This window comes from Nannospalax galili, unplaced genomic scaffold (assembly GCF_000622305.1).
Source record: "Nannospalax galili isolate Female #2095 unplaced genomic scaffold, S.galili_v1.0 scaffold1146, whole genome shotgun sequence".
Taxonomy (NCBI): Eukaryota; Metazoa; Chordata; class Mammalia; order Rodentia; family Spalacidae; genus Nannospalax; species Nannospalax galili.
This window is the reverse complement of record NW_008355380.1, coordinates 1,048,242-1,062,673: the sequence shown is the minus strand read 5'-3', so window position 1 is coordinate 1,062,673 and position 14,432 is coordinate 1,048,242. Positions and strand designations below refer to the sequence as shown.

Below are 14,432 nucleotides of genomic sequence, written 5' to 3'. Positions count from 1 at the left end.
TGGGTGGGTGGGTGGATGGATGGATGGATGGATGGATGGATGGATAGGTGGATGGGTGGGTGGGTGGATAGATGGATAGATGGGTGGATGGATGGATGGATTGTTAGATAGGTGGATGGGTGGATGGATGGATGGGTGGATAGATGGAAGGAAGGATGGGTGGATTGATGGATGGATGGAGGGATGGATGGATGGAAGGCTGGATGGGTGGATGGATGAATAAATGGCTGGCTGGATGGACAGATAGGTGGATGGGTTGATGGATGGATGGATAGATAGAAGGATGGATGGATGGATGGATGGATGAATGGAAGGAGAGATGCACGGATGGACAGATGGGTGGATGGAGGGAGGGAGGGAGGGATGGATGGATGGATAGATGGATCAATGGGTGGGTGGGTGGATGGAAGGATGGATGGATCAATGGGTGGGTGGGTGGATGGGTGGATGGATGGATGGATGGATGGATGGATGGATGGATGGATGGATGGATGGATGGATGGATGGATGGATGGATGGATGGATGGATGGATGGATGGATGGATGGATGGGTGGGTGGGTGGATTATAGGTAGCTAATAGGTAGATGATGAATGGATAGATATTGATAGATTTGATTGCTAATAGATGATTGCTAATATGTGACAGAATAAATAGACAGGAAGGATAAGTCAAGAACAAATGAAAGGAAGCTGTTCCTGGTGCAGTGCTGTGAGAAGTACACTGAGAAGGGTCAGCCAGGCACTGAGTGGAGCCCAGGGAGGCACTGAGCAGGGTTGTGACAGTGACCAGGGCAAGGTGCTAGCTGAGGGCCAAGTAAGTGGCACACACAGCACTCTGGGGTGGACTTAAACTGGGTGACAGTGCTACTATCTGAATCTGCAGCCACGTGGGCAGGTGAGCTGGCTGATTACTGGTATACGGACCACACAGGACAGCGGAGCAGGATCCCATTTGCTTACTGCCCACCTGGCTGACCACTCTGGACTTGGCCTCTCCACTGTGCTGAGACACTAGTCATTTCTGCAGCCATAAACTGCTAGCTGACCAGCTGTCTTCAAACACACAGTCAGTCCCCAGCACTGGGATGGCCCTGAAGCTCTGACCATGCTCTCCAAAGGACAGAGATGTGACCTTCCTTGCAGCCCTGGCTCCCACAGCCCAAGGCTCCAATCTCCTCAGCAGCACCAACTCCCTTACTCCATAAACTCAAGCAGCCACCTGGCTTGTCTGATACTCCTAGGCACACCCTGGACTGCATGGACACTCAAGGACAGCTCATAGGACTGTCTAGCCCCCAAATGCTTCATGAGGTAGGCTGGCCAGACCCCTGGAAAGGGCTTCAGTGCCTCCTCGTTAGCCTTTCCATGAGGCTACACAGGGGTGAGGCAGCCTGGCTTCCTGAATGGTCTTATCATGGCCCAAACCAAGCAGTTTGTGGCTGACTATCATTTTGGTATGACTACTGGCCCTCACATCTTCCCTTTCACATTCAGAACAATGGGCCTGCTGTCTGCCAGACACCTGTGTCTGGCCTAAGGTGGCCCAGGGCTCTGTCCACGTTCCCCAGGAAACCACAAGTTGATGCCTCCTCTGCCACGCTTCTTCAGGCTGGGGATATGGGAAGGTTTGTTTCCTGAAACAAGGGTTGCCTCCCACCACTGAGAAGGCACATCCTGCTTGTTGGAACCTCACAGGGTCATGCCATTTCACCAAAGGCAGACATGGAGGGCACGTGGGAAGCCTGTGCTGTCGTTTGGATGATTGCCTGGTGACAGCTCCTACCTCCCCTTGGGTGGAACTCATGTCTCACAATCATCTCTAATCTCCTGTCTCATGCCCTCCCATCTCTGGTTGTGACAGGTGTGGATAGATGCTGCCACCCAGGTGTGCTTCTCCCTTGGTGTTGGGTTTGGGGTGCTGATTGCCTTCTCCAGTTACAATAAGTTCACCAACAACTGCTACAGGTAAGTCCCGAACTCCCACTGCTGGGAAATGGTCTGAAACCTCCAGTCAGCACAGCTGCTCCTGGACTCTGACTTTTGGAATGATGTGTCCCTGGAAGGAAATCTCAATACCTCTGAGCCACACAACTTCTTTTTCCTTTCTTTCTTTCTTTCTTTTCATTCATTTCTTTCTGTTTTTTGTTTGTTTGCTTGGTTTTTAACTTTTGATTTTAGAGCTAGAGTTTCATTCCATAGCCCAGGTTGTCCTGAAACTCACTGTGTAGCTTAGACTGGCACCAAACTCGTGATCTTCCTCCTGCTTCTCAAGTTCTGGGATTGCACGTGTGAACCACCATGCTTGGTCACACAGCAGCTTCCAACAAAATCTTGCTTCTTATTTTAAGGAAAGTGTGGAAATGTGTGCCACCTCCTGGAGTAGGCTTCTTAGGGTGGATGTGAAGCCAGATCCCCAGGACAGGGTGGCAGGTTAGCCTTCTTTGTAGAGAAACCCCTACTCTCTGTGTTCCTTCCTCCTCTCTCCTCCCTCTCCCCAGCCCCCATGGGCCTCTTCCCCTTGGCTCAGGGTCCAGTTTCACCCAAGACCTTCCCTCAGGACACCTGACTGTGCCCCTCATGGCCTGGATTGGGGGAGCCTGGGCCTGGAAGGATGCCCCAGGCTCTGAGCAGCTCAGCCTGTGCCACCTGCATCTCTGGAAGTCCTGAGTCACCTGCAGTTAAATGCTGGATCCCAAATCCTAAAAAATAATAATGGTTGACTTGGGTCCCACCCTCTCTGAACTTCATGGACTTGTATTTTACATCTTGAGAAGCAAAGGCACCCCAAAATGCAGAGGCACATAGCAAAATGGAGCTAAAGCACTGAGGGAGGTCACATGGTGAAGGGAGGTCAAATGGAGGGTGGGCGCGTTGAAGATGATCAAGAGGAGGGTGGCAGTGGTCTGCAGTCCTGAGGCAGGCCCTGCCTGGAGCCCATGTGTGCACCTGAGCATGCACTCCACAGTTAGGTGTTGTGAGACCTCAGACCCTCCCCGCTGACCCCAGGCTTGCCTCTAACCTGGATTATCTGTGTCCAGCACGGGGTCCCCAAAGCAGCCTCACCAGAGCCCCCAGGCCTGCATGAAAAACACTCAGACTGTTTCCCAAACCTCTAGGCCTGTGCGTACCCAGGTTTCAGGACCAATGCTCAGTAGCTCCTGAAAGGTGGCCCAGTGCCATGGTGGCCCAGCATGTACCACCCTGAGCCCTGATGGTACCCAGGAGCCAGAAGGTCCCAGATAGGTTCTTCCAGCTGCTGGCTTGACAGCGCTCCTCTAGGAAGCTATCCCTCCGAGCCTGCCCACCCCTTCCCTAGGTGTTGAATAGTGGCTAGCATTCCCAGGGTCACAGCTCAGCCGATGCCAAGACAGTCTGTCTTATTCCCACAGAGATGCAATCATCACCACCTCTATCAACTCCCTGACGAGCTTCTCCTCTGGCTTTGTCGTCTTCTCCTTCCTGGGGTACATGGCACAGAAGCACAATGTACCCATCGGAGACGTGGCCACAGATGGTGAGCCCCCACTCTGCCACACCTCACCCTGTCTCCTGTGGAAAAAAATCAGAGGGGCTTGGCCAGGGCTGAAGCATGTTGGTCTGTAGAGCTGCTGACTTGGGTGCGGGCAACCATGGCCAGCCTGTATCCAAATGCCATTGACCGGCCCTATCCCCAAGCCCAAGGCTCCTCCCTGCCTTATGTGCTGGGTCTGCCTGGTCACTGGAAGTGGAAGCCCAAAGGCCTAAGTGCAACCAGGTGGTTCGGCCAACACCCTGGCCCCTCAGCCTGTTCCTGAAGACACTGCCTGGGCTACAGGACCAAGGTCTGGGGGGACACTGTCAGACATTGTCAACTTGGACCTCCTGGGGCTTCATACCATAATGGAGTATGCACAGCTCAGGGGAGGGGAGGAATGAGCTGTTCCAATCATACATAGTAGTAGCTTGCCAAAATGAAGTCTCAGCAATCAATATTTCCTAGTAAGTGTCCAGAGACCATGGCGGGCCCAGGTGAGATTTGGGTATAATCAGAGACTCCCTGAGTCTTTGGCACCTGGTCTCCCCCACCATCTCATTCACCCGACTTCTAGACACTGAGCATCTCCCCACACCTGGAAGCTGTGTCCGAGAGTCAGGAGGGTGGAGGGCTCTGTGCAGAGGTGATGCAGTACTCTAGTCCATTTTCTGACACTGGGTAACTTTGTAAAGAAAAAAGGTTAATTTAGCTCACAGAGGTCCAAGGACATGGCTATAACCATCAGTGTATGCTTGGTGAGGGCCTCCAGGAAGACAGCAGAGCAAGGGAAACAGCCCTATATGGACAGGCGGGCACATAGGGCGACCTTGCTTTGCAACTGCCACTTACTAAGCAACTTAGTATGTGAGTCGGCCTTCCATCACTGTAATAAAATACAAAAGAAATCAATTTAAAGAAAGAAAGATATATTTTGACTCAATTCCAGATATCTGAGCCCAGGATTCCCTGGTCCTATAACATAGGTCATGTGACAAGGCAGGACCTCCTGGTAGAGACAAGTGGATCAAGTCACCTCACGGCAGCTGGGAAGTCAGGGGGAGGAGGGCCCGAGGACACACCCACAGTGATCTACTTCCTCCAACTGGCCCCACCTCCAAATAACTCATTCAGTTGAACTGACCCACCAGTGACCCAGCTGCCTCTCAGTGTACCACCAGCTGGGAACCAGGTCATGGTGGCTTACGGCTACAGGTGTTTCTTGCTGCAAGTCCTATGGGGATCACTGGGGTGCTCTGCCCTTCTGAACTCCTTAGGGCCTCAGTGGATGGATGCTCAACTCAGTGCCTAGGCTTCCCTGATGCAGGGTTGGTGGGTGACATGAGCCACACTCATTTATGAAAAGTTCACTTGGGGGTGACGTTGCATGGTGCATTGCATGTCCAGAGCACCCACACATGCAGTAACCTCAGAGGAAAGGAAAGAGTCTCGTTTTCCAAAGTGCTGGGAGCACACCCATAATGCACTGCTGCATGTAAAACCCAGCTTCCAAACAGTGTGAGGTGTGTATTGGTGTGTATATGTATGTGTTCCTCCTTGCTCTGTGTTCCTGAATGATTGTGGTGTGTCTGAGCATGTGGATATGACTGTGCCCATGTATATTCCTGTGAGAGTTTGTGTGTGCCTGCATTTTGTGTGTTTGAAGTATGTTCATCCATGTGGTGCATGCATGTATGACATGATCTCTGCTAGAAAACTAACTGGAAATGTCATCTGGGTTAGCTGAGACGGGGCACCTGCTGATCTGTCCCTGTCTCTGCTCCCTGGTTTGATTTGATTCTCCTACCCCACATGGACATGATTTGGGAACAAAGGTGCAGACTGGGTAAGCAGGAACCCTCTGCTCTGGGCATGTCGTCTAGGCTCCTGGCCAGGTGGTAGCTGAATTCCCCAGAGGGAGGACCCTTGAGGAGAACTGAGGGAGAACAGTGGGGAGAGCGATCTGGTCACTGCTGGCACTGACTAGGCCGAGGGGCTTCGTGAGGGGGTGGGGCAGCAAACTTGGCAGCAGCAAGTCGGGGAGCAAGGGGCAAACTTGCGGCAGTGAAGAAGAGCTCGAGGTGGGGTTGAGTTGGGGGAGGGGAGCGAGGACTGAGCTTGGCCGTGATGAGGCTTCTGCCCGCAGGTCCAGGGCTGATCTTCATCATCTACCCTGAGGCAATCGCCACACTCCCGCTCTCCTCGGTCTGGGCCGCTGTCTTTTTCCTCATGCTGCTCACTCTGGGCATCGACAGTGCTGTGAGTAACGTGCACCCCCAAGTCTCCGCAGCATGCGCTCGCTGGCCCGCTCTTGAGGGACACTGCCCCTGTGGTGCCAGGCGTGGCCTCGAACAGCCCCCCAAACTTCACATGCCTAGCACAAAGTTCACACATGTGGATCAAGATGCCCATAACCACTGGAGACCCTCTCTGGGCCTGGGTAGTCAACGACTGAACTGTAACTTACTGTTTTCCTTCCCACCCCAGTGTCGGGGTGCCTGACTCCGGGAACCCTGGGATTTGAACATACGCTGAACACAGCCTCAGTAGCCAAAACTCAGAATGACAGAGCCACTGGCCATGAAGTGTGTAACTGCGGGTTTTCCTGACCCCAGAACTCCCTCATGAGGAATTGAGGCTGGCCGTAGCCTGAGCTTGACCCTGAACACTCTGCATGCTGTCCTCAAGTGTTCCATCTCAAGGAGGCCAGGACTTCTGTGCTGTCTCAGGCTCTTTCTGCCCTGACGGCTGCTTGGGACCATCCACTGATACCGGGATTGGCAAAACCCCACGCCATTTGCCCACCCTGACTGGGGTTCAGGGCTTGTAAGCTTCCAGGAAAGTCTGAACGGAGAAGCCCTCTCCCCAGGAATATAGGTCACACACCACACCCCCTCATCTTCCATGCAACTGGGTGGCCCAGCGGTCTCTGATTTTGCCCCTTATAGGCCACAAAACCTGCCTGGCTAGCACAGTCCTATGATGCAACTTGGAGACATGGCCAGTGCCCGGCCAGCTACATCCCAGGGCTGTGCTTGGGGGAGGGACATTTTGCTTTTATCATGAGCTCACCTCATCAGTATTGTAAGTCAGAGGGTAACTGTCTCAGTCACTTCGCATTTCATGGGCTGAACGACTTCAGGGTGACTGTAGCTGTCTTTCGGGGCCTCTTTCTGAGGGCTGTGTCAGCAGGAAGTCCTCAGCTCCGGTCCTTTCCTCACCCTGCCCCTAGGCTGCTGCACAATCCCTCCCATGCACCCACCTTGGGTTTACACCTACCAAATGAGAACTCATGCCCTAGGCAGGTAGTGCCAATTGCCACACTCTGTGTCCTGCAGATGGGAGGCATGGAGTCTGTGATCACCGGGCTCATCGACGAGTTCCAGCTGCTCCACCGGCACAGAGAGCTCTTCACACTCGGCATCGTCCTGGCCACCTTCCTGCTGTCTCTGTTCTGTGTCACCAATGTATGTAGTTGCCTGCTCCTGTCCTGTCAGCCCTAGTACCCAGCAGTCTGAGAAGCGTCCCCTCCTCCCTCAAGTAACTCTACTTCTACATAGTCACAGGCAGAGCAGCTGCAGGTCTGGAATCGGGCCCAGGAGAGAATTCAGCACCTGGGCAGTGTACAGGAAGCTGCCTTCCTGGGGATGGGGCGAGGCTGGAAGGTGACTGAGGCCTGTCTGTGGGGTCAGCACACTTCCCCTGCACGGGAGACTCTGCCAAGCTTGGCATTTGAGTGCTTCCGTCTCTCATCACCCCAGAAAGGAGAGCAGAGAAGTGGTTTCTGTTTTTATCATAATTGGTGTGACCCTAAGAAGCTACGTGCAAATCCATGGCTCAAATCAAATTTTACAGGGTTAAGTAGAATAGGTCTACCTTCTGTAGGCCAGGTTATAGCACTTTGGTGGGGGGAGATGTGGGAGCCATCCCCAAGTGCAGCAAGGACTCCCTCTGTTCCAGGGGGGCATCTATGTCTTCACGCTGCTGGACCACTTCGCAGCTGGCACATCCATCCTCTTTGGCGTACTCATCGAAGCCATCGGGGTGGCCTGGTTCTACGGTAAGTCTTAGTGGGCAGAACAGTGCCGCGGCATCAGTGTCAGCCAGGGTGGCATCTTATGGCCTACTTTCTGGCAAAGCCACTTTGGAAAGAGGCATTTCAGCTACAGGAGCCTGAGTCACAGTTGCCTTGGTATCTCAGGGGTCGTGGCCAGGTCCTGTCTGCTGAATCAGAGGGGACAGTCAGAAAGCCATGTTATGGTCAGAGATGCTCGGAGAGGCTGTGCCGTGTAGAAGAGTGTGGCGTATTGGGTCGCTGGGCCCTTCACAACTGCTGGCAGAAAGGAGTACCCCAGCCAGCAAGCCAGGACCCTTCTAACGAGCACAGGATAGTTCAAGCTCCATTCAGTCAGAGGCTGGCCCCACGTGTTTCTTGTAGGGACCGCAATCAGATAATGCTCTCAGGCTGTGGGAGGAAGTCAGACCATGACCACCTCCCAAAGGTGCATCCCGCATGTGCCCTCCAGATGGTACCCCTGAAGGGGGTTGCTTGCCCATAAGTTAGAACCATGGGTCTGCCTTTGATGACACACCCATCAGTCATTCATGTGTCAAGTGTCCCTGGGTGTCCAAAGCTGATGACAAGCCTCCCAGGACCTGGCCAAGAGATGCTGAGCTCCAGGGCCCCAGGAGTCTCATGGACTTGCATGGGTTTCACCACGTCCCATCCCCTCCCCCCGGCTATCTCGCCATGGCTGCGTTCTGATGATGGCCTGAGACATGAGCAGAGCTCTGAGGAGGGACTCTATCTGATGAGATCATGAGACCTGCAGAGTTTCCAAAGTGTGACTGCAGCCCCTTGGATCAGAGGCCAGAAATGAGTGAGGGAACCGCTGCCAAGATCTCCTTACCAGCCAGGCAGGGTCGTACATGCTTTAATCCCAGCACCTGGGAGGCAGAGGCAGGTGAATCTCCCTGAGTTTGAGGCCAGACTGATCTACATAGCTAGTTCCAGGCCAGCTAGGCTGCATAGTGAGACCCTGTCTCAAAAAAATTTTTTCCCCTGGGGCTACAGAGGTGGCTCAGCAATTAAGAGCACTGGCTGCTCTTGAGGACCCGGGTTCAGTTCCCAGCACCCACATGGCAATGAACAACTTTCGGTAACTCCAGTTCCAGGGGATCCAACACCCTCTTTTGAACTGTGCAGGCATTGCATACACATGGTGCACTTATAGACAAGCATACCAAACACTCATACACATAAAATAAATAAGTTGGAAAAGCTGAAATTAAAAAATAATATATTTTAAAACTTCCTCACCGTTTCCTGAAAGAGCTAGGTAATATTGCTGAAAGAAGCATGTTTCTAAAGCACACTGCTGGGAGAAAATGCCAGTTATTAGATGTCTAGTAAGAGCCTTTCATTAAAAATGATTACATGTGTATTCAGTGTTCAGCCTTAAAAGTGAAGAGATTCTGACATGCTCCAACATGGATGGACATCAGGGATATGCTACCTGAAGTGACCCAATCCCCAAATGGGTGATGCCACCTACGTGTGATCCTTAGAGGAGCCAGGTCCCGAGAAACAGAGATGAAGTGGCATGCTAAGGATTTGGGGTGAGGGTTGGGGTTAAATGGGGACAGTTTCATTTGGGGAGGATGAGAAAGGTCTGGAGATGGAAGATTGTCCAGCCTCAAAAGAATCAAATAGTAAGTTTATGCTGTATGTGCTGTGTTTTAAAACTAGACAATTACTACTTGCAGGGGAGGAAGGGACACTCTAGGACCTGGGTTTGGGAGCTGAGGCAGGGTGGGCAGTGAGTATCTCTGGGCCCTCAGCTTAACCTGCAGATCACAGGCCTCCCTGGAGCTTCATTAGGGCCCATCAGCACATGGCTGGGTGGATTCAGGGCTGTGGAGTCCGAGGGGTGGGGCCCCTGGTGTCAAGAGGAACTTATGTATGTCCAATGTCATGACCGGCCCAGTAGCCATTGCTTCCCCCTCAGGTGTCCAGCAGTTCAGTGATGACATCAAGCAGATGACTGGGCAGCGACCCAACTTGTACTGGAGACTGTGCTGGAAGCTGGTCAGTCCCTGCTTCCTCCTGGTAAGGACCCTGGGTCTGACACTTCTACCATCCCAATATTTTTAGATCACCAAGGGGTTGGAAAGGCTGCCAGAGAGCCCACCCGCTCATGCAGCTGTTAGCTGTGACTTGGATCCAGTTGGTGTGTGCGGCTGCACAAGCCTCTCTCTGCAGCCTCTGGGAAACTCTTGCACCCACTGAGCAGTCCTGAGTAGAACACAGCCCGTATCGATGTCCAGTGGACTCCTGCCTAGGAACCCCTCAGCCCTGACCTCTTACCCCTGACAGGAGCAGTCTCTCCTTCCTGACCATGGCAAGGCCCCTCTCCCCCAACACCAAGAGCTGCCCTTTATTTTAGGAGACATGACTAACTCTTGGCGCTTCATTCTACGTGTGCTTCACAGAATGTCAGACACAACCTATAAACTCCTACACGGTTCTTTCTTTGCCCAACTTGACCAAATCTCAAGGATTCTGTTACTTTATGCAATTTTGAGTCTAATCTTAGAGCCCATTCCCTGTGATGACTCTGGCTAAAACAAGTTGTTACCACGTTATCTGGTGTTTCTATAAGTCGTTGGGCCAGTTGTCCTCGGGCACACGCTGCTGCTGTCTGGCCACAAGGAGACGGTGCACCTTGCAGTGATCATCTACAGTAGGTCACTCTGACACACCCCCAAGCACGTTGACCAGATTAAAATCAACTTACATGTAGGCTTGTGGCTTTGGCAGATATAACACTTTTCTAAAAAATGTGTCACTGGTCAGAACTGAACAACAGGCATGAGATATGTGTGCCCGCGTGTGCTTTCCCAAATGGCCTGTTTGGACATTTAGCTTTGCTGACCTGGAGAAAAATACATAATACATAAGAATTTTCACCAAATGCATCTTAGTCACACCCCCTGGAGCCTCTTGTGTCTGACAAGGGCTGTTTTGCCCGGGCACACAACACACGTATAGGTATGCAGTACACTGTCAGTACAAAACTCATGTGCAGGTACAAAGTGCGGCTCCTGTACACGTGCAGCTATGATGTAGAAGCATACAGTGCATGTGCTGGTGTGCAGTGCAGACAGGAGCTGTCTTGTCGGTACACCACTTTTGTCTCAGGAGGCTGTTGCTTTGGTTGGACCAGGGTCAGGTAGCCTGGTGGGGTCTGCACCTGTAGACCCTGTGAGACTGGGGGACTCTGCAGAATTGCTTGCTAATTTTCTGCCCCATCCTTTCGCTCACTGACTAGAGCTGTCTGACCGCTGTGCCCATTTGTTTCAGTTTGTGGTTGTGGTCAGCATTGTGACCTTCAGGCCCCCACACTACGGAGACTACATCTTCCCAGACTGGGCCAATGCACTGGGCTGGATCATCGCCACATCCTCTATGGCCATGGTACCCATCTATGCCACCTACAAGTTCTGCAGCCTGCCAGGGTCCTTCCGAGAGGTGGGTATTTTCATGGGTTCCTCACTCTGGAAGTTCAGGTGTTGTCCTGGACCACCTCAGCCAGAAGGAGGCTGGAAGTGGGACTGTAATGGAGTAAGTGGTGGGCTGGCACAGCAGAAAAGAGGGTCGTGCATGTGTCCGTGTGTGTATATATGTGCATGTGTGTCTATATATCCGCGTGTGTACATATCACGTCTGACTGTACATTTCCATTTGTCTGTGTGTGCATCTGGGTGCCAATGTCTCTGTGTGATCCCTGTGCACCCATGTGTCTGTGTGCATGCCCGTCTATGTCACATGTCCTGTTTGACTTCCTGGTCCTCCCTGATTGGAATGGTCCTCACCCATGAGCATTCCAGAGATCACACTGCACTTCGGTTCCAAGGGTTCCTGGCAACAGCTGTCCTGGCTGAGCAGGTAAAGCCCATTGCTGGACCTGTGCGGTACAAGGAGTCCACCTTGGAACCACACAGTGTCCCTCGGTATCGGACACTGTAGCGAGTCCCTCATCACACAGGCTGGCATTCAGTGGTCCCTCCGGCAGTCAGGCTAGACTGGATCTGGAACACACAGCAGATTGTGAGACCAAGGCACAACCCACTACCAAGCTGCCACAGCCCAGACAAAGCTGATGGCATTTTCCATGGTCACTTGATGACCTGCCTAAGTCCTACCTGGGGAAGAAAAGATGGTTGGGCAGTTCCTCTGGGGAGATCTGATGTCTCTAAGTGTCTAAAAGTCGGGGGAGGAGGGTCAGTTTAGTGCTGGGCTTGTAACGATGTAACAGCCAGCCTTGATCTCCCTCCATCTACTCCGCACCAACTGCAGCTAAAACTGCAATCCCTGAGACACGCATCAGATGGATTGTATACCCATGGACAAGATATATCCCATGTGGGACAGGGTCTGAGAGCCAGACAGTCTTGGGTCCTGAAGTCCAACTCTTGATGGGCAGTTTTTCTGGGCCTGATGATATCAGGGTGGTAGAAAGAGGTGAACACTCCCTACAGGGGTGAGTGACAGGTTCTGAGGGAGCTGCGCGCACCCACTAAGGGACAAAGACCTCGGCCATCACTGCTCCCAGTGCATCAGACAGTCATTGGCCTTTAAAGATCTCAGGCTGTGCTCCTGAGCCTGACTCCACTGAGAGGAGTCCGTGCATCACAGCAGATGCCTGCGGCTCTGTGCCAGCCAGGGCACAGTGCCACACAAACACCCCCATTCTCTCTTAGAAACTGGCCTACGCCATCACACCTGAGAAAGACCGCCAGCTAGTGGACAGAGGGGAGGTACGCCAGTTCACGGTGAGTCTGACATCCTGCTCAGCCTTTGGGGAGGGGATTCAGAGAGACCTGAATGGTGTCCTCACCCCATGGCTGCTGTGACCCAACGGCTCCAGAAGCCCAGAAAGTTTTTTGACACAGCAGCACATCTTTGGTGCCAGCTAGGGCCACTCAGAAGCCCTAGGTTGTAGCTAGCCAGCAGGCATAAGAGGACCAGGGGGATGAGCAGCGGGGTGACACTGACAGGGTCTGGAGCAGCTCAGGGAGCAGAGAGGGCCTGGGCTGGAGCAGATGAGGAGTGGGCTCATGAAGGCCTGGAGCCAGTCAGGGCCCCCAAAGGGAGGGAAGCCCGACGGGGTGAGGATGGAGCCACACCTGGTCAGATGTCCGTAGGGGAAGCAGGAAGGCTGGGAGGCTCCAGTGAGATAACGGGGTCCTGCTAGAGCCTGGCAACGTTCATTTTCCCTCTCTCCTGGGGGCGGAGCACTTGTCTATATATTCAGGTGACGTGCCTGAGCGTGCGTACGTAGGTGAGAGCCCACTCCTCCCCCTAACAACCGTCTTTGCTCTGAAAGTCCCTTCGTCTGCAGTGAATTTAGCTGCGTGCAGAATCTTTGGCTTTTACCTAGAACACTTCCTTCCACTGATGCAGTGGCCCTAAGACTCGGGTGGTGTTTGCAGACCTAGCATACACCTCAAGTTTCGCTCTGACAGTCTGGCCAGGCAGATAAATCTGCTCATATTTGTTAGGTGTGACTCACTTCATCTTCCCACCCACCCTTTAATTCTGTCCTTTTTTGTGTTTATTTTGACCTGTGTTGCCTTTTTGTTGATTGATCTTTTTATTTGTTTTTTGTTCTGCTTATCCTGATTCACTTACAGGACCTACATTATTTCATTCGTTTTCTTGTTTCTGATGTTTTTACTGAGTTTTTGAGAAATATATACATATTTATCATATCATATTTAGACCCCCCTCCTTTATCTGCACCCCCATAACAACCCCTACCTAATGTCACATACTCTAACATATATATTTCTTAAGGTCTGTTGAGTCAAATTTGCATCCCCAAATGCCTTTCCATGTAGGCCTATTGTCCACTGGAGCCTGGTTAACCCACCCAGTGCCACACCCTTTAAAATACACACACACACACACACATGAGCACGCACACGCACACATGAGCACGCACACATGCACACGTGCGCACACACGCAGATGCACACGCACACACGAGCATGCATACATGCGTGTGCACACGCACACATGAGCATGCACACGTGCACACACACGCACATGCACACATGAGCACGCACACATGGACACACACACACACACCGTGGCTATCAGTTGTCAATAGTTCCTCAGTTAGGGTCGGAGTTTCTCCTCCCCACTTTGTCTGACTTGAGCTTGCATGGGACTTGTGCATGCTGTCACCATTACTGTGAGTTCATATGAGTAACTGTCCTGCTGTCTGGAAAACTCTTTCCTTGTGGTCATTCACCACCTCTGGCTCTTACAGTCTTTCCACCCCCTCATCTGCAATGATCCCTGAGCCTTGGGAGGCAGAGGTTTGATAGGTGTCCTGTTCAGGGATAAGCCATCTGCAGTCTCTTAGTGTCTTCACATTGGCCAGTTGTGGGTCTCTGTGTTAATCACCATCTGCTGCATAGGAAGCTTCTCTGGTGAGAGCTGAGACGCACTAATCCCTGAGTATGACAATAAGTCATTAGGAGTTGGTTTAACGGCATGTCCATTTTGCAGAATAATAGAAGTAGGCTCTCTCCTATGGCCTGTGACCTGTCTAGCCACAGGTATCTAAACCTGATATTAGTGTCAGGTATGGGTATTTAATTATTTTAATAATTATCCTTGAGGTTGACAGATACTTTCCTCAAAGTCTAAAGGTAATATCTCAACTCTTCTCATGAATATTAATCGCAAGGACTTAAATCTCCTTCCTACTAGTTACTGAGATGTTTTCCAATGTTCCACATTTGTCTCTTTTATTTTTATTTTTTATTGTGCGTGTGTGTGTGTGTGTGTGTGTGTGTGTGTGTGTGTGTGTACATGAGTGCAGGTGCCTGCTAAGGCCAGAAAAGTCT

The 14,432-nt window shown here is 52.0% G+C and overlaps 1 protein-coding gene across 1 annotated transcript in view; it reads left to right on the top strand.

Annotated features, from left to right (window-relative positions):
• Positions 1–14,432, top strand: part of Slc6a3 (solute carrier family 6 member 3) — a 45,936-nt gene that overhangs the window by 26,688 nt on the left and 4,816 nt on the right. Inside the window, exons 7-14 of the mRNA XM_008852513.2 lie at positions 1,863–1,966; positions 3,391–3,515; positions 5,659–5,771; positions 6,851–6,979; positions 7,473–7,572; positions 9,521–9,621; positions 10,876–11,043; positions 12,276–12,347. Of these exons, the coding sequence (XP_008850735.1) occupies positions 1,863–1,966; positions 3,391–3,515; positions 5,659–5,771; positions 6,851–6,979; positions 7,473–7,572; positions 9,521–9,621; positions 10,876–11,043; positions 12,276–12,347 (912 nt within the window). The remainder of the gene's footprint in view (positions 1–1,862; positions 1,967–3,390; positions 3,516–5,658; positions 5,772–6,850; positions 6,980–7,472; positions 7,573–9,520; positions 9,622–10,875; positions 11,044–12,275; positions 12,348–14,432) is intronic.